Genomic DNA, 26,968 nt, shown 5'->3' on the forward strand with positions numbered 1-26,968 from the left:
TGCAGAGGGGTCTTTGGGATCTGGCAACACAGGATTGGCTAACTGCCAGGGAGGTGTAACATTCCAAGGTGCAACATTCCAAGGCTGGGCTATCTAGGGGGGAGGATCAGGAAGGGGAAGTTGCTAAGCGGCAGGAAGATGCTAAGCGGCAGGTTAATCTTATCTTCTGGCCAAACCCTCAGGGCACCGAATAACTTCTGCTAGAAGGAACTTAATTCTATTTTCTTAAGACTGAGTTGCTTGTCTCAACTCTGATGGCTCCCAACAAATATTTCCACAGACAACAGGGTTGATGGACTTGAATGCCACAATAGGAGGCCTATGGAAGTGGACTCATTTTCTTTTAGAAGATTTCACTGGAAAACCTTTTGTGCCCCAATTATTTCAAAACTCTTTGTCCTGATTACCCCTTAGGTATACACTCTTCAGGTTCACTGCAAAACTATCCTATCTACAAAAATGGCACCTTCCTTGTACTAGGGGTTCTCCTTTGAGTCTATCAGTCAGGGCTTTTACTTGCAAACAACAGTAACTAACTTTAGTCACTTAATCAAAAGAAACAGTTCATTAAAGGAATATTGGGAGGCTCATAGAATTGCTAGGAGGACTAATGATTAGGAATGGGAGGACTAGGTTTAAGAGTAATTCCAGGATAAAGGACTTAAACCACTTTGTAAAACTGCTAAGATGAAAAATTACTACTGATGCTTACTGCACTACAAACCCACTCAGATACTCCAATATCCCCATACCTTCCTGCCAGAGCAGGATCTTTTGTATTTTGATATCACCATATCAAACATATAGTAAATATTCAGTATATTTTATTAATTCAATAAATATATATTGAACATTTATTATGCTTCTAGAATTAAAAAAAACCCTCTAGCATCCTATGTATATGAAGAGATTCTACTTTTTTATAAATATATGCTACAGTTTAAGCACAAAATATTGTACTAATACAAATGTTATAGGATTCTCACATTCCTTATGAACTAAAGAACTGAATTGAATTTGACAACAAGTAATCCAGCCTGAAATCAATGTATATCTGAACTGCATGCATTAGCTGTAGCTCAAAATTAATTGCCTAAGGGAGTGGGAAAAACTACAATATGGATTACCACAAAGCCTAATTTAAACTAATGGCATAATCGTTGTAAGTACCCTACACCTGGTATGCATGAGTAGTTGCACTCAAATGGGAAAAGGTTGGTGCATTGCTACATTTTATGCTTGCTGATTAATGCAAAACTGTTCTGGGTAAAAATGAATGTACAAGTGTTGATAGACTCATTCATTTCTTTTCACCTTGAACTTGAGCTGTTAATTTCAAAGTTGTATTATTTTGCAAACAACGAAGGTTTACGGTCTTCATACATATAAATCACTCAGATGCAAGTTAGAAAATTAAATGGATTCAAATATGAGCCACTTAGAAATCTGTACAGAGAATGAGTACTTAGGTGAGAACCCCTGAACACAGGAGATCAGACAAAATTTGCTGCTGCTAAGGCAGAAAAAAACCAAGTCATTATCCTGCCTCATTGGTGCCCTTGTCCTCTGGCTACAGGTTTCTGATCAACAATTCCTGATCTTGAAGTACAACGTAGGGAGACACTTTTTCCCTTCTGCCTCAGGTCTAATAAGGCTTGGCACAACACTATCTGTTCGTCATACTCTCAAGCTCAATGTGCAACAAAACTATAAGTTGAACCACATGAAATTAATTTTTTTGTAGATCCTAAAGGATCAATTATCAATAATTTCATATGATTCAATCTAACATTCATACTTCAGATCCATTTGATTTAATCAACACTAGTATTCCATAAAATTTTCATTTTTGTATCTGACACTGGGTCATCCACCTTTACTTTCAATAATGTGAAAAATGAGCCCAGGAAAATTACAGAAAGTGTCATGTGGTTAGGTTAAAACTAAAACTAGAACCAAAGTCTTCTGATGGCCAGTTTCACAAGCTCTCTATGATACTAGAATGCTTTTATGGTACAATTCCTAATATTTTGTTTGGCCAATATTATATTCTTTAATTTTTTGAATTAGACAACATATTTAAAATGTGAGATTTACATAAAAATCTCAATTCCCAGCTTCTCTTTATAAAAAGAGGGTTGGGGTGAGGCAAAGGAGGTACTCTGCAGTCACAACGTATCAAGGGGTGCCCAAAACCTCAGTAATCAAGATAAATATTGTAATGGAATCTTTAAAAAGAATCAAAATTAATGCTAAAAGATCCATGATGAATGAAGTAATCAAATGTGAAATGAAGACAGGCTGTTTTTTGTTTATTTTATAGCCCTCTGTTATTGTGCAATGGGAACAGGCATATCCAAGCATTGCTCTGTTCTGGGTCACGTGCCCTTCAAATCTCCCCACTAGGCAGATTTATGAGTTGACAATCACTAGTACAGTATATGCAAACTAACTAAGCAGCACGGGGCTTTATATATAGTCAAGTTTTATACTGCAGGTCTTTTAATAAATTTTCCACCTAGCTCAAAATATAGGAAGCTATTTTGTTATACATGGAGATACACTCTTTTCCTTTTGCCTCAGGCTCCAACATGGCTTTGCATGGTGTTGCCTGCAACAAACAGGTGGTGCCCAGTAACAATAGTCTTTGGTCAGAGATAGCCTCCATTCAACCCTCTTCACTAGGCCTTCTTCTTTCCTCTACTTTCTATTAAAGGTTGGCAAGCCCCAGAATTCAAAGCTGAGCTCTTTTCTCTTCCCTAGTTAATCTCACCCAGGGATTAAAATTATAGATTTAAATGGCATCTATATGCCAGTAACCCTCAGTGTATGTGTCCAGTCATGTGAACTTTCCTCTGAGCTCCAGATTTAAATATACAACTGCTTATTAGGATGATGAATAGTATAAATTCGACACATTCAAAACAGAAAAACTTTTGATTTCCCCCCACAAACTTGTTTCTCCTCCAGTCTTACCCGCCTCAGTAAATTGTGAGATCCTCTCTCCCCTCAATTGGTGGGCAGAGTTATGACATTACTGGCATCTGTCACAGAGACATCCCCAGGACATTGAACCACCAATCAGCACGTGCCGAAGTGCCCTGGAGCCCACCCCTTCCTGTTCCACCCTGGGTCCAACCCTCTCCTGTTCCTCCCCTTAAAAAGACCTCCAGACCGGCCACGTGTTGCTTCTCTCCATTGCCATCTATGGAGGCAGCCCGGCTGGGTCCTTTCTCCCCTCCCCACTCCTTCAATTCTGATTTCTCTACCTCCGTAATGAGTCCCGCTTATTACCTGGGAATAAACTTTACTTTAACATGTCTTGGTGGTCAGTTTCCTGCACCTCAAATCTTACATAAATGATACAGCCATCCTTCTAGTTCTTGAGATCAAACATTTAGAGTCTGCTTTGATTTATCTTATTTCTCTCCCATTCCTGTAACTCATTAAAAAGCACTATTAACTCTTAAAATCACACGCACTCAAATCTACTCACTTTTTCCATTTCTATTGCTACTATCACAATCCACGGTATCACACCATTGTTCTTCTTGACTGTTGCAAAAGCTTTTCAGTTGGTCTTTCTGCTTTAACTATACATCTATCTCTAGCTCTATTGCATTTTCCACTTAATAGCCAAACTTATCTGTATAGAATATAAATCACATTATATTACCACCATACTTAAAAACCTTAGGGTCTTTCTGCTACAATTAGACTAAAATGCATACTTCTTAGTATGACATAAAATATATAACATGCATCATCACATTCCAAACACACTGGCTCCTATATTCTCAGAAATACTGCAGGCACAATCCCTCCTACAAATCTTTTATATTCTCTGGGCCTGAAATGCTCTTTCCACAGGTCTTACCTGGCTGTTGTCTTCTCGTCTTTCAGATCTTAGCTCACCTATCACTTCTTCAGAGAGGCTTTTCTGACCCACCTGTCTATAGTAGATCCTTTGGCCACTTTTACTCATTATCACCCCAATCTTGTGAAATTACCCTGTTTGTCTCCCTGTTTTTGTATTCTTTCCTTGTGTGGAGTTCACTGATACATTTTTAGTATCTAGCTTAGTGCTAGGTAAGAACATGTGCTCAACAAATATTTGCTGAATGCATGACTACGTCCATGAATAAGTAAATGAGACCAAGCAGACCTTAACGGGAGTATTAGCTATTATAAACTATCTGATGAGCCATCCAAATTAACTTTCTCTTGGGAAACACAATTCTTGTTTTTATTTGTTTGTTTGTTTGTTTTAATTTCTGTGAATGTCTTTGAGTTTATTTGAGTTTGATTTCTGTGAATGCCTGAGTTTATTTGCCTGTAACCCTGTTTTTATTCTCTTATCATTTATCACATATTTTGAATTTTTAAAAATTAAGGTATAATTGACAGAAAGCATATTAGTTTAAAGTATACAACATAATAATTGAATGTGTGTGTACTTTAAGAAATAATCACAGTCCCATCAGTGTGGCTTGGTTGGTTGAACTCATCTTATGCACTAGGTGGTCACCAGATAGAACCCCAGTCAAGGTACATAAACGGGTTCCCAGATGGATCCGCAGTAGAGGTTGTGCAGGAGGCAGCTGATTGATGTTTCTCTCTCATTGATATTTCTCTCTCTCTTTCCGTCTCCCATCCTCTCTCTAAAATCAGTTTTGTGTGGTTTTTTTTTTCACCACAAAAAGTTTAGTTAACATCTGTCAGCTTATAGTTACAAAAAAAAATCTGTCTTCTTTTGTGATGAGAACTTTTAAGACCTACTCTTAGCAACTTTCATATACAAAGTACTATTAATCTTAACACTACAATGCTTTGTTTAAAAAAATATTTATCTGCATAAGTTGACTTCAGAGAAAAATATTTCATTACAGAGAACACACAAATCCTAGCTTGTGAGGCAGTATTTGAATTTTGGAAAATGATCTTAGAGACAATTTAGAGTCAACAACCACACATGAAACTATGTGCATTATAAATGAATCCACAAAAGGAAGACCTAAAGAGAAAAAATATATAGTAGCAGCTCATGAAATTTGGAAGATAAAAAGATTCCCCTGTACACTTTTTTCTGTGACTTTCATTTTTTAATAAATTTCGACATCAGTCTCTGTGCATATTTAGGTTCCTAAATGACAAAGGCTCTCGACACCATGAAATCTAGCTACAAAAGACAGAAATAGCCCTGGATGGTGTGCTCAGTATATAGAGCATCAGCCTGCACACCAAAGGATCACAGGTTCTGGGTGTGCAGGAGGCAACCATATCTATGTGTATTTCTCACATTGACGTTTCTATCCCCGCCTCCTCCCTTCCACTCTCTCTAAAAATTAATGGAAAAAATATCCTATGAGGATTGGCAAAAAAAAAAAAAAAAAAAAAAGACAAAACAACAAACGAGAAATTCTTTTCAATCAGTTTGGTTTCATCTTATTGTTGTGATTGTAGTGATTCTTCTAAATGGGCAGCAAAATCCAAGATACTACTTTTCATTATTGTCTTCATCTTGTTGCTATGTTTTGACACATCATGTATATTTTTTAAAAATCAGCCTTATTGATACATGTAAACTACATCATAAAATTCACCCATTTTAGGTGTAGAATTTAAATGATTTTTATCAAATTTAACAGGTGGTGCAAACCAGCATAAATCAGTTTAAGAACATTTTGAGCTCCCTAATAAGATCTCTCATACCTATTTACAGTTAATCCAGATTCCCCCTCCCAGACACAGACAATCACTAATCTATTTTCTACCTCTGGACATATTATAAAAAGAAAATCATACAATATGTATTCACAAACATACAACATGTGCTTTTTAAACTTTGCATTATGTTTTTGAGGTTTCCATGATATAGAATATGCAAATACATAGTATATTATTTTTAGCTGAATAATATTCAATTATATGGATATATCACATTTTGCCTATTTATTATTTTTTTCATTTTAAAAAATATATATTTTATTGATTTTTTTTTTACAGAGAGGAAGGGAGAGGGACAGAGAGCTAGAAACATCGACCAGCTGCCTCCTGCACCGCCCCCCTACTGGCGATGTTTTGCCTATTTATTAAATAAAATGTTTGAGTTGTTTCCAATTCTTGGCTATTATAAATAATGCTGCCATGAACATTCTTCACATACAAGTTTTTGTGTGGATTTATTTTTTTATTTATCTTAAGTAGATAATGAGGAGTGGATCTGCTGGTTTATATGATAATTTCATGTTTAACTTTTAAAAAAAACAAACTTTTTTTAAAGGGCTACAGCATGTTGTGTTCCCCCAAGCAACATAAAGTGAGCATCCCCATTTCTCTATATCCTCACAAATATTTGTTATTATTTTACTTATTATATCCATTCTACCGGATACAAAAATATGGTATCTCATGCAGTTTTAATTTACATTTCCTTAATGGCTATTGCATTTCCTCAACAGTCATTCCTATATATTCTTTAGAGAAATGTCTATTTATATGTATAGCTTATTTTGATTATTTCTATTTCTGTTGAGTTTTAAGGATTCTTAGTAAATTCTATCAATAGATGAAAGATCCTCATCAGATATATTTACTCTTAGACCACTGCTTATATTTTCATTTTCTTAATAGTGACTTTGAAATGCAAAAGTTTTAATTTTTGCCGAAGTTCAATTTATCAATTGTTTTTCTTTTATATGTTGTGCTTTTGGTGTTGCTAAGAAATGGCTAAGAAACCTTTATCTAACCCAGTTGGACATCCCTCTCTTAATCCTGGACCACTGGCTCCTAATAGCTCACCTGCCTGCTGGCCTTATTGCCCCTCACTGCCTCTGCAGGCCAGCTTGATCGCCCCTAACTGCCCCCTCTGCTAGCCTGGTTGCCCCTAACTGCCCCCGCTCCCCCTCCCCCTGCCATCCTAATTGCCCCCAACTCCCCCCCCCGCCTGGTCATCTCTTACTGCCCCCCCTGCCAGCCTGGTCGCCCCCAACTATCCCCCCGCAGGCCTAGTCACCCCTCACTGCCACCCCCATCAACCTAATCACTTCCAACTGCACCCCCTGCTGGCCTGGTCGCTCCCAATGCCCCTCTTGCTGGCCTGGTCACCCCCACAGCCCCACCCTGCCAACCTGTTCGCTCCATGCAGCCTGTTTGTCCAGTCATTTGGTCATCCCTCACTAACTCCCCTTGCCTACCTGGTTGTAGGCAGTCATCTTGTGAGGGTTAATTTGCATATTACCTCTATTATAGGATCAGTTTTATTTTCTTAGCTTACATTTAAGACTATGATTTTTATGTATGGCATGAAATAAGAAAGTTCATATTTTTGCATGTGGGTATGTAATTCAATACCACTTGTTGAAAACATTATACTTTTCACAATGAATTTCCTTGGCAAATTTGTAAAATACCAATCAACTATAAATGTAAAGGTTTATTTCTAGACTCTCAATTGTGTTTCATTTATCCATGTCTATTTTTATGCCATAACACAGTCTTGATAACTATATATTTATAGTAAGTTCTGATATGGAAAAGTTCAAATCCTCCAACTAACATTTTTCAAAATTGTTTTGGCTATTGTAGGTGTTTTACATTTCCATATAAATTTAGGTTAGCCTTTCAAAAAATACCACACTGAATTTTGATAGGAATTGCATTGAATCTCTATAGCTCAATTAGTGGAGAATTTCCATCATAATAATATTGAATCTTCCAATCTACAAACATGGAATGCCAATTTACTTAGATCCTCTTAAATTGTTATCAACAAAGTTTCTAAATATTTAGTGTTTTATACTTCTTTTGTTAAACTTATTCCAAAAGTATTTTACACCATTTTGATGCTTTTTGAATAGAAAAATATTTTCTTTTCTGATTTGTTAATGCATAGAAATACTACTAAATTTTTTCAGCTTGTATACTATTTTGCTTAATAGGTGTGTAATTCATATATCACAAAATCTACCTTTTTAAAATATATTTTATTGATTTTTTTTTACAGAGAGGAAGGGAGAGAGACAGAGACCTAGAAACGTCGATGAGAGAGAAACATCGACCAGCCGCCTCCTGCACACCCCCCCACCGGGGATGTGCCTGCAACCAAGGTACATGCCCCTGACCGGAATCGAACCCAGGACCCTTCAGTCCGCAGACCGACGCTCTACCACTGAGCCAAACCGGTTTCGGCCAAAATCTACCTTTTTAAATAAATAATCCAGTGGTTTTCAGTATATTCACAGAATTGTGCAACCATACCCCCTATCTAATTCCAGAATATTTTCATCATCTTCCAAAGGAAACCAGGTGCCCATAGCAGTCATTCCTCATTTCCCTTTATCCCCAGGCCCTCATCAATAACCTAAATTTTGTCTCTAAAGACTTATATACCTTAGAAATCACATAATATGTGGTCTTTTGTGTATGGCTTCTTTCACATAGCATAATATTTTTGAGGTTCATCCATGTTGTAGCATGTGTCAATACTTCTTTGCTTTTTATGACTGAATAATCTATTATGTAGATGTATCATATTTATCCTTTAACCAATTATTGGACATTTGATTTATTTACACTTTTTGGTGATAAGAATGATGCTGCTTTGAACATTCAAGTACAAGTTTTTGTGTGGACATACTCTTTCATTTCTCTTGGGAGTATATCTAGGAGTGGACATATTTAATCTAGAGGAACTCCAAACTATTTTTCAAAGTTGCTTCATTTATTTTACATTTCCACCAGCTATGTATGAATGTTCCAATCTATCCACGTCCTCACTAACATTTATCTTTTTTATTATAGCCATTGCAGTGGGTGTGAAGTAGTATATCACTACATGTTTGATTTTTCTCTGATGGCTAATGAAGTTGAACTTCTTTTCATATGCATATTGGCCATTTGAATATCTTATTTGAAGACATGTCTATTCTGATCTTTTGCTCCCTTTCAAATTGGGTTGTCTTTTATTATTGATTCATAACTGTATTATATATATTCTTGACATAAGCACCTTATCATATAAATAATTTGCAAATATTTTCCCCACTCTTTTGTCTTTTCATTTTCTTGATTATGTCCTTTGAAGCACTTTTTTTCTTTTGGTTTGAGTCTAATTATGTACTTTTTTACTTTGTGGATGTGCTTTTAGTGATAGGGCTATAGAACCATATACCCAGCTGCCTATTCAATAATTCCAATTGCATGTCCTACAAGCAACTCAAATTTAATCCATCTAAATTTAACTCATAATCTGCTCTTCCTCATGAATAGCCCCACCATTCACCCAGTTACCTGAACCATAAACTGTGACTTGATCTTACCCTTATCTCTCACATCCAACCAATCACCAAATAGGGCTTGTGAGTCAAGGCTTTGTCTTAGCAGCAATAAGACACACTGAAGGCCATTAGGCAGTGAAGGGACAAGAACAAGAATATGTCAGAAAGATTACTCTAACTTCATAATGGAGGATAGAGTGGAGGTAACACAGATAGGAAATTATTTTCACCTGAACTGAGGGAGAAACCATAGGGGAAATGACACTTTAATGAATGTTACATATCAAATATACAAACAAACACATTGAGAAAGAGCAGGATTTTTTTTTTTTTAATGCAGTGTTAAATATACTAGAAATGACAAAGTATTTCTTCTCGCTATACTATACCTATAGAAAATGTATTCCCTGACAGCTGTGTTTAGGTCCCATAATTCTGTACTATCCCCTCTTTGCTCTACCTTCAGCTGATTGGATTATATCCCCTCTTTGCCCTACCCTCAGTTGTGGATACCTGACTTCAAAAAAACCTTACCATAGTCTTGGTCAAGCCATTAAAGCCTTTTCTACTACCTGCATGGAAAGGGGATAGCCAATCAGTCTCTACTGGGTCCTTAAAGTAATTTGCTTATTCTGTTGAAACAACAGTGTTTACATTTGAAAAGGAATTTTTTAATACTATATACCCAAATAATATCAGGATATATGAAACAATTATTGAAAACTTAGTCTTTTATTCAAACAATTGACTTTTAGAAATCCTACAAAAATAATTTTAAAAATAGAGCAAAAATTTGGAGGGGGAAATAATGTTCATTCACTATTAGATTATTTACAATAGCAAAAATTTTAGAAAGCAAATTGCATTAACTTGATGGTCCATAATTGAAAATTGCTTAAGGATATATACAAAAAACATTAACAATGGTTTTATTTCTACTAATATGTGGTGAAATTATAGTGATTTTATTTTCTTTTGCATTTTTCAAGTTTTCAAAACTAAGCATTAAAAGCAAATTAAAAACAAATGTATGCCTTAAAAACAAATTTCAAATGTTAATAGAAAACTTTACTCACAACTTTAACCAAGTAATTAATCTCAACATCAAAATAATAGGACAAACTCATATTATGTATCTCCAAAATGGATGCATTACATCACTTATGTGATTTTTTTGCCCTAAATGTTTAATTGGATCATGAGGAAACAATCAGACAAATCCATATTGGGGAGTATTCTATAAAACAACTGGCCTGAATTCTTCAAAATGTCAATGTCTTTAAAAATAAAAAGCCCTGGCAGGTGGCTCAATTACTTGGAGCGTCATCTTGTACACCAGAAGGCTGTGGGTTTAATTCCCAGTTGGGGCACATACATAGGTTGTGGTCAGGGCATGTATGGGCAACAAACCAATCAATGTTTCTCTCTCTCTCTCCTTTCCTTCTAAAAATCAATACATATCCTTGAATGAGGTTAAAAATAAGCAACCGATTGTTTTAGACCAATGTTTCCCAAACTTCTCTCATGATGAGAATCACCTGGTGGAGTAGTTAAAATACAGATTCCTGAATCCCAACTAAGAAGCGCTAAACTAAAATCTCCCAAAAATTCTAGTTTAGCACTTCTTAGTTGGGATTCAAGAATCTGTATTTTAACAACTCCACCAGGTGATTCTCATCATGAGAGAAGTTTGGGAAACACTGTTTTAGACTATAGGAGATTAAAAGATGTTACAACTAAATTTGAAATATGAACCTTGATTGATCCTGTATAGAAAAATAAAAATATTCTAATTATAAATAACTCAATATAGACTGTGTCAGAATATATTTTTGTTCAATATTAAATTTCTTGAGTGTGGTAATGATAGGAAGGTATGGTATACATGTAGTGTTATGGTATATAGGAAATTATCCTTGTTCTTAGGAGATATATCCTATTATACCATGTACTTAGCAATAAAGTGTCATGATGCCTGCATCTTATCTTTAAATAGTTCAACTAACACACACACAGAATTACTGCATACCAGTGTTTCTCAAACTATTTCTAAGAAGCCTTTTTTAGATCCCGCCCCCCCACACTAATTAGAACCCTACCTCCCATAAAACTTTTTAAAATTGTAGTAAAAAACACATAACATAAAATTTGCCATCTTAAACATTTTTAAGTGTATGTTAAGTATTGTTAAAATATTTACATTGTTGCACAATCTCCAGAAGAACCTTTTCATCTTATGAAATGGAAACTCTATATCCATTAAACAACTACTTCTCATTTCTTCCTCTCCTACCTATTCCCGGTCAACTGCCTTTCTATTTTTTTTAATCTATGGTTTTGACTGCTCTGAATACCTCATCTATGTGGAATCATACAGTGTTTGTTGTTGTTGGGCTTTTTTTTGTTGTTTGTTTTGTTTGTGTGTGTGTGTGTGTGTGTGTGTGTGTGTGTGTGTGGTTGGCTTATTTAACACAATGTCCTCATAGTTAATCCTTTTCTATTTTTAGAATGCCAGGCCAAGCAGAAAGCCTCTGAAAAACCCATCTATCACTAGACTCTTCTTCACAAATGACAGCATTTCCTCAGCTGTGTGTTTTACCTGAGCAGATAGATGGTTGCTCTTACGGATCTTCAGCTGTTCCTTGGCTTCCTTCATGTCCTTCTCTACTTGTTGCCGGTCAACTCTGATGTACCCAGTATGGTCTGCAAGCTGAAGGAGAAACAAGTCTTCCTCCGACAGCTGTTGCAACCAACTTTCCAACCTTCTGGAATATGAAACCTGTGCACCATCCAGTGACACCTCCAATAACAGCTGGGTTGCCATGCTCTACTTTTCAGTTGAGGGTCCAGATTCCTGCCTAAACAGCTTGTGCCACCATGGCTGCTTTTTAACAAATTCTATAAGGTTCAGAGACTCGGAATGTCCTGCTGTGGATGCGGACATTTCAGCAAGCTTGTCTCTTGATGACACACACAGAGGCTAGGCACTGTAGAACAGGGAGTGGCAAGCTGTCTCTAGCAATGTGGCTTCTGCTGGTGGGTCCGATATTTCCATTCCCAAGGCCCTAGGGCCTTGGTCGGTAAACTGTGGCTCGCAAGCCACATGCAGCTCTTTGGCCCCTTGAGTGTGGCTCTCCTACAAAATACCATGGCCTGGGCGAGTCTATTTTGAAGAAGTAGAATTAGAAGAAGTTTAAAAAAAATTGGCTCTCAAAAGAAATTTCAATTGCTGTACTGTTGATATTTGGCTCTGTTGACTAATGAATCTGCCAACCACTGCCCTAGGGTAAGGGTGGGCTGGGCTCACTGTGGTCTGTGGTCACCCTCATTTCATCCACTTTGTAGAATGTGTCAGAATTTCCTTCCTTTAAAAAAATGAATACTATTTCATTGTTTGTATATGCCACACTTTGTTTTCTCATTCATCAATCCATGAACACTTAGGTTACTTCCGCCTTTTGGCTATTGTAAATAATGCTCTAAGAAGACAGAAGTACAAATATCTCTTTGAGACCCTCCTTTCAACTCTTTGGATATATTAGTATATCTCAAAGTAGTCATTGTATATATATATTTTTTTGTGTGCAACTGCTGTACTGTTTTTCATTACTGCTAAACCATTTTACATTGCCACCAACAGTGCACAAAGTTTGAATTTATCCACATCTTCACCAATAGTGTTATTTTCTCTTATTGATAATAGCCATCTTAATGTGTGTGAGATAATACTTCATTGAGATTTTGATTTGCAAATCCCTGATGTCCAACTTTCTGTGTATTTATTGGCCATTTGTAATTTTCTTTGGAGAAATGTCTATTCAAGTCCTTTGCCCATTTTTAAAATAAGGGTAATTGTTTTTGTTGCTGTTGTTGAGTTGTAGAAGTTCTCTGTATATTCTGAATATATATGTTATCAGATATGTGATTGGCAAATACATGGTAAGACAAAAATAGGTTTATAGAGTGTGAGTAAATAAAACAAGAGTTTATTCTTTCGTTATTTAAATAATTACCTACTAATTATTGTATTTTTTTCCATACGAACAACTGTAAACCTACTTTTGCCCCACCCTATATTTTTCCATTCCATATGTTGCCTTTTTACTCTGTTGATTGAGTCCTATGATGCATAGAAGTTTTAATAAATTTTGGTCTAGTCTAATTTCTCTCTTCTTTTACTTTTGTTGCCTATACTTTCTGTGTCATATCCAAAAAATCATTGTCAAATCCAATGTCATAAGATTTTCCGCTATGTTTTTATCATAAAGTTTTACAGTTTTAAGTTTATGTTTTGGTCTTAGATCCATTTTGAGTTAACTTTTTATGTAGTGTAAGTTAAGGGTCCAACTTTATTCTTTTGCATGTGGATACCCAGTTTTCTATAGCTTTCTTATCACAAATCAGCACAATCTTTAGGTTAGAGAAAGTTATGTTAAGAAATCTTGCTTGGATCATATTTAACTTTTTGACAAAAGAAAAGCATTTAAAAACAAATTGGTATTAAATGTCAACTCACTTCATTAAATATCTTTAAGGATGTTCGTTTTTCTAAAACTAAGTGGATGCAGTACAAAACTTTTATTTGCGAAAGTATTCATACCTAAGTATTTAAGTACTGGAATAACATGTTTCTGTTGAGAAAACCCTTGAGTAATAGCTGACTTTGGAAATTTCAAGTTTATAAATAAATTTTGAAGTATTTGGTTATCTAAAATTACAGCAGGAATAAGTCTCTGTAGAATCTCATAAACAAGAGAAAAAAAAATAAACGAAGCATTCAAGAAGAAAATATACAAACAATATCAAAAACTTTCCCTATAACATATCTTCTTTAAAAAAAGACATCACTATTCTCAAATCAGAAGTCAAATGGATGACTCGGATATAACTAATTTTTCTCAATTTAAAATAATTAATAACTTTAATTGCTTAAAACTATTAAATAGGCACAGTTTTACAATTATTCTATCAAGGTGACATTATTGCCATTTATAAAGTTATTCCATGATGTGAAAAAAAGAATAAATGATCCTCCAAGTATTGAACATTTTGATTATTGTATAGCAAAACAAATTTTGTTCAAACCAACATTTTTTCTTCCCATTATGCTAAATGATTAGATTATAATCTGCAGCCAAAACATAAATTATAATTATATTGTGGTGAACACTGTACATTGCTTATTCAAAAATAAAATATTTTGTCAAGTTATAATATCACCTACTTGATTGACTACCTTGACATACAAAGGCTCCATCTTTTAAAAATTGTTTATAGTCTCTTCCACTTTAAGTACCATCCAGTATCCTTTTGTAATATTAATACATCACCAATTTACTTCCTTTGTAGAACAAAGACAAGCACTTTAAAGCTTGTAAAGTGACTTATTCTTAATGTTGTCAAATTAATTAAGCAATTTAATGTAATTACTAAATGTACTGACTTTTTAAAATATTGTAGTAATTAGAGAAACTGTTTTACTGCCATTTATAATGCACATAAATAACTTGGCTTCAGCAAAGTTGCTTGGGCTGGTTGACTCTTTTTGGGAGAAGGACAGAGGGTACTAAATTCTATTAGCCATTCTTGAAGTCATAACTTTCATTCATCCAAATCAACAAAAGCATCTATAAGTATAAAAGTCTAAGTGACCGAACTACCAAAGGACGGGTAGCTCTGATGTGCACTGACCACCAGGAGGCAGACCCTCAATGTAGGAGCTGCCCCCTGGTGGTCAGTGTGCTCCCACAGCAGGAGTGCTGCTCAGCTGACGGACCAGTCCTGGTGGCTCATCAGCCTATTAGCAGCCACTCACTCCCTCAGTAGTTCTACAGGTCCAATCTCCAGAGAACAGACCAGGCACCAAGGGACTGGCATCGCTGGCACAAACCTGACAGCACTGCCAGTCTCCTGGAAGTCAGCCTCGGGCACCGTGGCCACTTCCCCTCCCTAGATACTCCGCAAGGAAGAAACGATATAAAAGTGGCTGCCAGATGGCTCCAACAACCGGTGTGAACATTAGCAGGACAGAACTGGATACAAGGCAGTCAAGGGCGTCCCACTTGACTGGAGGCCCAATCACATCCTGGCTCCCCTCACCCCTGTATACAGGGGCCAGAAGGAGGGTTTATGGCTGGCGAGTGCTGCTGCAGCAACCCAAACCTCTCTCCATCAGGACTGACTGGGCACAGGCGCAGCAGAGCCAGGATGAGCAGGAGCTGCAGGCAGGAGCGGCAGGTGGCATTGGACTGCTGGTTTTGGCTCAGTCTCCTCAGGCCATGCCAAGGGAACCCACCTGTGCATGAATCCATGCACCAGGCCTCTAGTTTGATATAATAACATTGGATCTCTTTCTATCTCTGGCTTAGAATTCATATTGTTAAAATAGTGCACATTCTTATTTTGCTGTATAGCCACCACTGTTAGTGTTAATGGTAGTTTTCACCATAGACAAAATAATTTTGATCTGAACTGGGCAGCCTTTAGAATTGTCCATTGCCTAAATAGGCCCTTATCCCATACTATTGAATAAAAATCCAACTATAAGTGTCCTAAACTTGTAAGGAGTTATGAAGGTAGTGAATGACCTAACCCTTGGACAACTGGGCCTGAGACAATTATTTTTCTCTCAAAGAAATAAGTAGTTTAAAGTAAATGTTAATGGATCCTTCCAGTCTTTAATTGAATAAACAGGTGATTAAAAGTAAAAGCACCTGAGTAATGAAACTTACTGCTATACTGTGATTAATCATTGCAACTCTATAACTAGTTTTTCTATCGATAAAGTGATTAATTCACATTTTACCTTAATGTATTTTCAATTGCTTTCTTCTTGTTTTCTCAACACCAAAGTCTATGGCTGTCTTTTAAGACTATATTCATCCTTCATCTTCTCCCTCAATCATTCACTCAATTACTATTTTGTTATAGCAGGTACAAGGTTGAACTAATATACCAAGCACAATAGAGATGGCCAACATTACAAAACATATAAAATTTCCATTATTATTTCAACAATGTTAAGTATTAAGATGCTATGAAAACCTATAAATGGGGTCGGGGGGGGGGGTTCTGAAGGCATCCTTGAGAAAAGGTCCCTTTATCTAAACTCTATAGGACAAAAAGATCTTAACCAAAAAAAGAAGGAAGCAAGAAATCCATGCAGAACAGCACAAATGCCCTACAGTGAAAGCGAACAAGTTAGACACAAGGAACTAAAAGAAAATTCAATGTGACTGAAATGAAGGGGATTGAATAATGTACAAAGAAACTAGAGAGAAAGACAGGCTCTATAATCATGAAAAGGTTAGAAGGAAGAGACTAATATGATTAAATTTGTGTTCTATAAAGATGACTATGACTGCAATAGATTTGAAGAGGGCCAAAGTGGTGTGTGAACTAGGAGGCTATTAAATTAGTTCAGGGAAGAGAAACCATAGGAAAATCAGAGTACGGGCATAGCTTTCATTACACTTCACAAATATTGCATTTTTTTACAAATTGAAGGCAATACTCTCCATAAGCAAGTATCACTTTATTGTGGTGATCTGGAGCCAAAACCACAATACCTCCAAGGGATGCCTGCATAAACTACAGTGGAGGAAAGGTAGATCGATTTTTAAAGTATTTAAATAAAATGAATAGGTTTGGGTGATGAATTGTGTATGGGAAGTGTATTAGTTACCTATTGTTGTGTTTAAAAATTACCTTAAAACTTACCAGCTTATTATCCATAATATTTGCATTTTAATGAGTTTGTATTGCTTATGTGATTAAACATAAGTGAATGAATATATAAATAAATAAAATGTGTTTAATATCCAGGGGGGGAAAAACAAACACCTTACCAGCTTACAATGAATATAATTTCTGTGGGTCAGGAATCAGGGTACAATTTAGTTGAGTGCCTCTATCTAAGACACTGATTATCATAAGACTGTAGTCAAGGTGTTGACCTGGGATGCAGTCACTTCAAGGCTCGGTTAGGAAAGGATACACTTTCAAGCCTTCTAATGTGGCTGTTGACAGGCCTCAAGTCCTCAAGGAGCATTACTTCCTTGTTACATGAACCTCTCCAGGGGGCTACTCACAGCACATCAACCTGCTTCCTTCTGAGGGAGGACAGAGAAGGGGAGGGAAGTCAATAAAGTGGGTGAAAGAAGGCAAGCAAGAAAAGCAGTTTTAGAAGTGACATCTCGGGACTCTTGCCATTTTGTTTTCATTAGAAGTATTACAAGGTCCAGTCCACAGACAGGGGAGATTACACAGAGGTATGCATACCAGACGATGGAGCTCATTGGAGGCCGTTTTAGAAACTGCCCACTATACAGAGTGAGGAAGAGGAGACACGATTGTATTAATAAGAATGGGAAGAATGGAAAAGGCCCAGGTTGGGAGTTTTGTTTTGGATGCTGAGTTTGAAAGGACAAGGTGCCTTTAATTCAATCAACCAATTTGTTATAACATTTCTACTACATTACTGTAGGAGATGAGATATAATGATGAAAACAGAAAAAGTCCTTAGCCTCATGGAATTTATCTTCTAATAGCTGAAGACAGATAATAAGATTCGGATCATAGTAAGGGTTAGAGAGAAAATAACATAGGATAATTTAAGGCAATCTCTTCAGCTATGGTGTCTTGTAGGTTTCTCTTCAGCTATGGTGTCAAAATACCATGTCAGGGACCCAAGTAGATTGTTAAAAGCTTTAAGTTGCTTCCTAGAGTCTCCTGTACTCTCACTGTATTGTTTGCCTTTCTTATAGCATTTATCAAAAGCTGATTTCTATTATAATGCAACTCAATGTTTGGGTCAAGCCAAAAAAATGGCACACCCTCCTCCCACAAGCCTCCCATTGATATCTACATCTATCCCCTGGAACATGTGAATGTTTCCCTTTTGGAGGGGCGGGGGAGTGTATTTGCAGATGTGACTAAGTTAAAGATGCTGCAGTAAGGAAGTTGCCTTAAATTATCTGTGGGCCCTAAATGCCATCACAACTGTCCTGATAAAAGACACACAGAGGAGAAGACATACACAGAAAACAAACAGGCAGTGCGACCACTGAGGCAGAAATTGGAGAGATGCGGCCACAAATCGAGCAAGGCCAACAGCTACCAGCTGCTGGAAGAGGCAAAGAGCAAATTCTCCTCTAAATCCACCAAAAGGAGTGCCGCCCTGCTAACACCTTCATTTTGGACTTCTGACCCGTGAATTTCTGTTATTTTAAGCCACCCACTTTGTGGAAATTCATTACAACAATCACAAGAAACTAACATACCCTTCCAATGTTATTTCCTATCACTGGATTCATGGCATTTATCACAAGTTGTAATTACTTGTTTATTCACTTGTTATTGTGTCTTACCCTATTATCATAATATGTGAGCTCCAAGAAGATGGGGGCCTTTTCTATGCCCCTAGCTCTTAGCATAGTGTCTAGAATATATTGCATTCCTAATAATTAGCTGTTAAATGAACAGATTTCCCACCATTAGATAATACATTTTATAAGATAGAGACTATGTGTATTCACCATCATTCCTAAAAACCCCAGCATAGAGCCTACCCAAAAACTGTTGTTGAACTAGATTTGAGCTCTAGCAATCAGGAAGTCTGGATTCTAGATATTGTACCTCTATCTTGTCCACATCTAGTATTTGAGGAAGTGTTCAAGTAAGCTTGTTCCTTGGCTGCTCTCTTAGTGCTGCTAAGAAGCAAGTCCAGATGGCATTTTTGCACTCTGTTCGTGATCCACAGTGCTTGGCACATTGTAGGGACAACACGTATTTGAGACTTTTGGGTGAATTAGAACATCAGACTAAGCCATAACGTAAAGTCAACATTGCATCCTCGAGTAAATTCCTAATCAACTCTGAACCTCAATATTCTCAACTGAAAGGTTGAGAACCTCAGTCTTCTCAACTAACCCTTACCTCAGAGGGTTGTGAACCTGTGAACTACCTGGCCTGTAGGGGTTCCATGAGTGGTAGCTGATTATTATGAACCCTTCGCCACTGACCTAACTCAACCTTGAGTGCAGCATCAGACATGAGTTCCACACTAACTCCATTACCTCCTGGCCATGTGACCTTGGACAAGCTCTCTTACCTTTCTGAGGCACAGTTCCTTGGCAAAAACCTGACAAGAATGTCTACCTTGTAAAAGCAGTTCTTGACACAGAAACTAAATGAAGTAACCAAAAAGTTAAACTTAGAAAGCCTAGCTTACTAATGTAATTATTTTTATTTTTTATTTTTTTTGGGGGGGGGGAACACACCCACAAAAAAAAACCCTTGTCTTTTTAACATGTGCTCATCTTGAATAAATACTCCCACTTCCGTGGGCCTCTTCTAAAACAATGGAAGGGGCTACCAAATCCTATTATTGCCTCACGGAATCCCAAGTTTGGGAACCTTCGAACCAAAGGCCACGTGGGGAGGGTTCCATGATTCCATGACTTTTTCCTTCAGCAACCTACCAGTTATCAGTGTTTACAACGAAGACAGCCAGAGCCGAAGTGACAGGCCTCCAGAGGAGCCGGCTGAGTTTAAGCTTTTTCGCAGACACTGGACTTGACCTAAGAAGGGCGCACATCACAGACAGGGCGGCCTGCGAAGTCTCAGAGAGACTCCCTCAGTTGCCTGGGTAACGCTTACGTCACTACGTAGCCTCACGTGCCCGTTGGCTAGAAGCCTACGCAACGCAACGCGCAGGCGCCTGCTGAGAGCCAATGGGCGCGGCCGGGATGTTGGCGCCGCTCAGCGCCCTTTTCCGGTCGGACCCCGCTGAGCCCCCGCGCAGCGCGCCTCCCTGCCCCCGGCCAGTGGGCGGTTGTCTGTAGCTGGCAGCGCCCCGTCACGTTGGTTACGCACACAATCACTCCCGGGGTCCGCCCACGCCGCTGTGCCCGCCCACCTCGGGCTCCCCGGAGGCGGGGTCGCGATGGTGCGGGTCGGGGGCCCGAGGCGGAGCTGACCCGCGGCCGGGAAGACCCTGGTCGAACCAGGGGCCAAGCACGAAGCCCTTCCCTGCCGCCGACTTCCAGCCGTCTGGGGCGCGCTGCTCGCTGGAAGCCCTGAACAACGTGTTCCCCAAGTCCTGGCCCCCCTGCGGGAATGTTCAAAAATGAGTATCAGGTAACCCCAAACTGCCTCCAGCCTGTCCATACAGCTTTCTCCTTTTGGGGGAGGTGTGGCCGGTTGGGATGAGGGCAAAGCTTCCCATTTTGCAGTCTTTTTCCGAGGTTAGAAGATATTTAATGCATGAGTGGCCTTGATGCAAAAACAAAGCAACTAAAGTCTGGACGCAGGATCCGACTTTGTTCCAGTCTCCAGCACAGTGCTTCTCAAGGTGTATGGAACCCCAGAGATTCTAATGAAAATACAGATCTTACACCCCAACCAGACTCCTGAATCCGTGCCCACACACGCTACTGATGCACACTGTGTAGCGAGCTCTGTAGAAGAGAGGGAATGAATGAATGGGTTACATCAAGAAAGAAAATAAGCTTTGGCCATAGGCTATTCTCTCCAAAACGGGTTTAGTTTCTCTTAAACATTTACTGGGGCATAAAGGGATAACTTAGGGAGAACATGGAAACACTGCAGGGTTCCTGACCCTCACCCCAGATCTCATGAATCAGAATCTCTGTAGATGGAGCCAGTTAATCTACCTTTGTAACAACTGCCCCCCCTGCCCCCCATCCCCCACCCCCAGTTCACACCAATGCAAGTGGTCCAAAGATAACAGGGAGAAACTGGTTCTGGGTCTTCCTCAGTCACCTTGAGGATCCTTGAGTATCTCAACGCCTGACCTGCTTTCCTCACTTTACTGGCTTCTCTCTCTCCCTGCATTTCCTTCTCTCTGGTCTCCAGCCCTCCCCTCCCGACCTCTTTCTGAGGTTGCACTCTCTATTTACAATCTGTTTTCCATTCTAGTCCTACTCTGTGCTCCCCGTGCCAGAACAGTCCTCCAACTCTTTGTTGCTTCTATCTTTTCAGCAAACACTAATGCCTTCTTATGAGTGCCGCGAGAGTATTTTGTAGTTATCTTCTATTCCAATTATTAGAACGATTTTAGAGAGTTTCATTTAATATAGGATAAATATATTGTTTAAAAAAAAAGCATACTCTTGTTAGAAACTTGGAAAATAGGAGAAAAAGAAACGGGGAGTGGCAGTTTTTCCTATCTCACCAAGGTATAAAGATTTTTCTTAAATAAGTAAAAGCTGCCTCATTTAAAATTCATAGTGAAATATGACCTGTCTCCAGAAGCTATAGTAATTCTATCCACACACAGTTTGCACATAAAATGCCTAAGGAAGAAGAAATTAAATGTCTTAAGTGATTATGTGTTAAAATTCAAAAACAAAAATATAGTATTGAGAAAAATTTAAAGTTGGAAATTCTTTACAAAAATCAGACAGATTTGCTCATATGCTGCTTATTATTCATTGTCCATAAAATAAAACCATATTTAGTCTTTGTTTCAGATTCTCAATTTCTTATAATAAACTCTTCTTCAAAGATAATCATCTTGTTTAATTCCTCTCCTTCATAATTAAAGGACATGGAAATTCAGTAATGTGTGTGGTGTTTTTACATAAGCATGTTCTTCCATGTTCTCAGGTGTACTATAGGGAACACAGCATATCTACAGATAAGGTTCTCTATTTTCCTTGTACAGATTAAGAAAAAATATTTGTTGATTTGTTTTTATAGAGAGAAGGGGAGAGAGTGAGAGAGAGAAACATTGACTTTGCTCAACCCATTCATGCATTCATTGGTTGATTCTTGTGTGTGCCCTGATGAAGAATCAAACCCACAATCTTGGCATATCTGGATAACACTCTAACCAACTGAGCTCCTGGCCAGGGGCTTTTGCAGATTTTATAAATCTCTAAATTAATTTGTATTAAATATACATAGTAGGGCAAAAGTAGATTTATAGTTGTGAGTATGCAAAATCATTTATTTTTGTATTAATATTAAATTTGTATTATTTTCCATATGAACAACTATAAACCTACTTTTGCCCACCCTGTATGGAAAGAGTTACAGGAATGATCAAAATAAGAATCATTCTTTTCCTCACTCCCTCCCAAACTTGTTTTATCGACCAGACTAAATTATTAACATGCCCTTTATTGAACAGTTATTGCTGGCACTATTGAGCTTTGCTATGTCCAAGGTATTGTGCTTGATGGTTTATATTTACTATCCTGTGTAATCCGACAATCCATTTTACAAGTGAAGAATCAAGAAGTTAAGTAACTCCAAAGTCAGGTAGTTAATAAATGGCAAAGCTGATATTGAAGCTCAGGCCAGTATGACTAAAATAATAATTATCAAAATTTATTAGTCTGGGTTGAATAGCATGTTTTGTAAGCATGATCTATACATGTCAAATAAATGAACCTTACACTAAGCTATCATAAGATTGTATGACACAATTCATTTAGTGTTTATCCTGCTTTTAAAAATTTCTTAAAATTTCTATTAATCAAAGGTGACTCAAATCAGAACTGCTGTTGCTAGATACAATCTATAATAGGTATAGAGTAGGATCATGTTTTCCCCATATCTACTTACCTGACAGAAGCCTGAACAGTGGTTGTAGGCTCTGTAAAGGGTAGTGTCTTCTCCTTAGCATTGTCTTTCACTTTAATGTAAATACTTCATTTTTGTTTTCCAGGGAGGTGCATTTGTTGAAATCTTTAGTGCCCAGGGAAAAAATCCTGGAGCAAAGTGGAAGATCCTTGGAAGTCCATCTGTGATTTGGAAAGTAAGTGTGAGAAATGAGAGCCACCTAAAACTTGGAAAGAAATTGAGAGTGACTGTTTTTTACAAAAAGGGCTCAATCAGACTTTAGAACTGTTTTTCCTGTTCGGTCACTCCAAAATCTTTTCATGACATTATGGGCTGCAGTTCTCCCAGACAGCACTCCTCACTTGTTTAAGGTTTAGGCATGCAGCTCACAGCCCTTCTCTGAACACCAAGTCCTGCCGTTTTAAGTGACTTCAGTATCTGTGAGGAAGATCTGTCCAAACCCTTAGCTTCTCAGTTTCTTTTAATTTTAATTTTTTACTTATTGATTGCTTTTTAGAGAGAGAGGGGAAAAGAAACATCAGTTGGTTGAACCACTTATTTATGCATCCAATTAATTGATTCTAATATGTGCTCTGACTGGTGATCAAACCTGTACCCTTCATATATGGGGATTACACACTAACCAATTGAGCTTCCTGGCAAGGGCTTCATTTTCTTGAATTCTTCATTTCTAATGACCTATCCCACTGTACTTTGGTGTGCATGCCCTCTGCCATGCCCTGTACCTCATCACCATAAACTGCAGGGACTCTGAAAGTTACTAAGTGGGATATCACGACATGCCTTCTGGCCCCAATTTCAGTTCTTAAGGCTGCTTTTCCAGTTATTCCCACTACATTTGTTCTTCAACCTAATTGAGACTTTTAGGACATTCTACTTTCCCCAGTGTTTAGTTTTATTTGTGTATTTTCTCTGTCTTCACTTCCTTTTCTCTCTAGCCCAGAATCCATAGTTCATGATTTCAATCACAGCCTGGTCAAGACCTTGAATGCCCTTGCTTCTTGTCCTTTCATCATGCCTGCCTAGCAAACGCTGATCCTTTCTGAATTCCCAGTTATCTGTCTGCATCCAGCTTCTCGTTACCTTTGGAGAAAATGTCTACAGCCTCTTAGATTGATGATGCTATAAATTTATCCTGAATATCCCAGAAAGTTCTCTTAGTCTTTAAAAAATAATTTTCTCAATTTTCTTCAGGTTTCTAACCACCAACTCCCTACCCCTATCCCCAGTCCACACCCAGGTAGGTTCCCCTCACTCACTCACCAGACCACACCCCATTTCACTGGAAAAACCAGTGCTATCAGGTAGAAACTACCTCAGCTTGCTGCCACTAGATGTAAAAACCTATATCCATCACTATCTTTTTTTTTCTCTTCTCTCCTGTATACTGGAGAGTCCTGAGTTCTAAGGACTCAGTTCTATAGGTAACTTTTTAAAACTACTACTGTTAATTGAGTACTTACTGTTCACTAAGCATAGCATCAAGTACATTATATATGTAATCTGTTCACTAGCCTTGTGAGATAGTTACATTTATGCCCCTTTTATAGTGAGAGGGATTGGGTCTAAACGGGCAGTCAGACATTCCTTGAGGGGTCCCAGATTGGAGAGGGTGCAGGCTCCCCCCCTCCGAGCATCAATTTCGTGCACCGGGCCTCTAGTTTTGTAATAGAAGCCAAACAAAATACTTTTCAAATTACCATTGTTTTCATTTTTGTTCTATAGGAGTTTGATAAAGAAGTGAAAAGTTTTGTGTTTGTCCTGGAAGGCAGCAGCCAGACAAACAAAATTCAGTTACCAAAGGAGAATAAGCAAATCCGTAAGTAAGTTTTTAATCTTGAAACTTAACATTTGATGCTTGAAATTATGCCATACATTAGTTTGACTCTTACTGGCATTTGTTGACATTAAGTAATAGGATTTTTTTTAATTTAGAAAGTAACCTTATGCCTGTTTTTTTGTTGTTGTTTTTATAATATTCTGCTTCACTGTTTACTAGAAATCTACCAGATTTTTAAGATTTAAAGAATTATTTAATAACCATTAGTTGTAATAGTAATGGAATTTATTGAGCATTTACTATGTGCCTATGACTTCGTAAGCATTTCTCATTTAACTCTTTTTTTTTTTAAATATATTTTATTGATTTTTTACAGAGAGGAAGGGAGAGAGATAGAGAGCTAGAAACGTCGATGAGAGAGAAACATCAACCAGCTGCCTCTTGCACACCCCCAATGGGGATGTGCCCGCAACCAATGTACATGCCCTTGACCGGAATCGAACCTGGGACCCTTCAGTCCGCAGACCGATGCTCCACCACTGAGCCAAACCGGTTTCGGCTCATTTAACTCTTTTAATCCTCACTGTAGCTCTTCTATAGATAAGAACACTGAGGTTGGTTCCTTATCAAGAAATCAGGTAGTTAAGACTAAGTTTTGAAAGAAACTCAGGAGTTCCTAAATTATAAGAAATTAATTTGTTAGAAAACAGTTATGTAAGATGTAATAAAAGGCACTATTTAGTGAGATATCAACTTATATACCTTTAAAAATATTAATATCTAATAAATGTAGTGGATATTAACATGTGCTTTAACAAAAGCCCAAGGAGTAGATTTCAATTCATTCTTACTTTGGAAATTAGAGTCAGCATTCTAAAGCAGAAGAAACCCTGAGAGATCACCTATATTTAGGATCAGAAGCCCAGTTAATGGCAAAATGGGTTAAATTCTGAGGCTCTGCCACCAAAGTAGGCTTTGAGTAAACTGATGGGATTTAAGAAATAGAATTTTTCAAAATGATTAATCAGATTTTCATCAACTTTCTCCTATGTTTTAACCATAGATTTTAGGTAATTTAGTAAATATAAGTAGCCAGTTATTTTTTACATTCATCATTTATTTTTATAAACTCTGTGCTTTATCTACCATTTCAAGCTACTACATGCATATTTTAGATTTCTGAGACATAAACCAGGCCATAGAAGTTATAGATGGAAGATGATTAACTTTAAAATGGTTTGCCAGTGCTTCTTCCTAAAATAAAATAAAAAGCAGAACCTTGAAGAAAAGGAATAATCATTGTTAAAATAAATTTTATTAATTTACAAATTATATAAATTTTACAAATTATGATTTCCTCATGGTTCCTTTTTGTAATAGAGGGTTTTTTTTTTCATTTTTACAAAAATGTATACATATAAATGAGATAAACTAAGATGAGCCAGGGAAATGTCTCTGAAACTGTAAGTTATTCTTACATTAGACAAGTTCCATCTTTTTTAGATATTGTCTTTGTGAGAGAGATACATTTGACTTGCAGAAACATGACTATGTAATCCAGTGCTCTTTGGTTGTTTTTTTTTCTTATTGTTGGCCTATACTTCCATGCAATGCCCTCAGCATCAATGTACATAATCATATTATTGACAAAATCAAACCACTCCTTGTAACCTTTCTCAGTTGGCTCTGAAAAATTTCTCCTCTACCAAAGATTCAGTGTCTAAAGACAAGTTCCCTTTCCTACTTTTTTTTCTTTTTTAGTTTTTTCTTACTCCCTCTACCCTCTTTCTTTTCCTACTTTTATCTAAAAAAAATTTTATGAATTTTTAACTTGTTATAATTGCTTTTTAAATGGAAAGATGATAGTTCTAATTGGAAGAAATGAAAGAATCTTTTAATGTGTTTTTTTGTACAATGCCCTGTAATTAAAAATTAATCTGGCTCTTCTATAGGATGTGCAACACTGTAACAAATGAAACAATTTATACAGTCTGTAAAACTATTTTTAATTTTTGTACTAATGCTTTTAATATTATTTGTAATTTTTGATAAGAGCTTTATACTTATTTTTGCTTATATTAAATGACCTTCTGTGTGAAGTTGTTGTGGTTAAATTTCAATTAAATGGCATGCCTAGAATAGAGAATAGGCTTTCAATTACTATTTCTAAATTTAGTTCAGTTATCATTATGCATTTCTATTTTAAAAGTAAACATTCACTTTATTTATACAGATTTGAAATTAGATATCCCATTATATGTTTCCTACTATATTAGGTGCTTCTGAAGAAAGTTTAATA

General features: G+C 37.1%; 1 protein-coding gene and 1 pseudogene across 6 annotated transcripts in view; one reads left to right on the top strand and one right to left on the bottom strand.

The window, feature by feature from the left end:
- Window positions 1-11,781: 11,781 nt before the first annotated feature.
- LOC311632135 (FUN14 domain-containing protein 2-like) lies at window positions 11,782-18,712 on the bottom strand (annotated as a pseudogene). The gene is made up of 2 exons: window positions 18,647-18,712; window positions 11,782-12,258 (listed from the first exon to the last, which is right to left on the bottom strand). The product of its transcript is annotated as an FUN14 domain-containing protein 2-like (transcript).
- A 1,388-nt stretch (window positions 18,713-20,100) lies between these two features.
- The window catches only part of CFAP20DC (CFAP20 domain containing), a 207,591-nt gene continuing 200,723 nt past the window's right edge, over window positions 20,101-26,968 (top strand). For 4 of the 5 annotated variants that reach the window (XM_084903147.1, XM_084903145.1, XM_084903143.1 and 1 more), the window contains exons 1-3: window positions 20,101-20,417; window positions 22,975-23,064; window positions 24,615-24,708. In XM_084903147.1, the coding sequence (XP_084759273.1) occupies window positions 20,397-20,417; window positions 22,975-23,064; window positions 24,615-24,708 (205 nt within the window). In that variant the 5' untranslated portion in view covers window positions 20,101-20,396. Of the gene's footprint in view, window positions 20,418-22,974; window positions 23,065-24,614; window positions 24,713-26,968 lie in introns of those variants that run through there. The other variant, XM_084903146.1, reaches the window with a different exon arrangement.

Source organism: Pipistrellus hanaki (genome assembly GCF_964339955.1).
Source record: "Pipistrellus hanaki genome assembly, chromosome: 13".
Taxonomy (NCBI): Eukaryota; Metazoa; Chordata; class Mammalia; order Chiroptera; family Vespertilionidae; genus Pipistrellus; species Pipistrellus hanaki.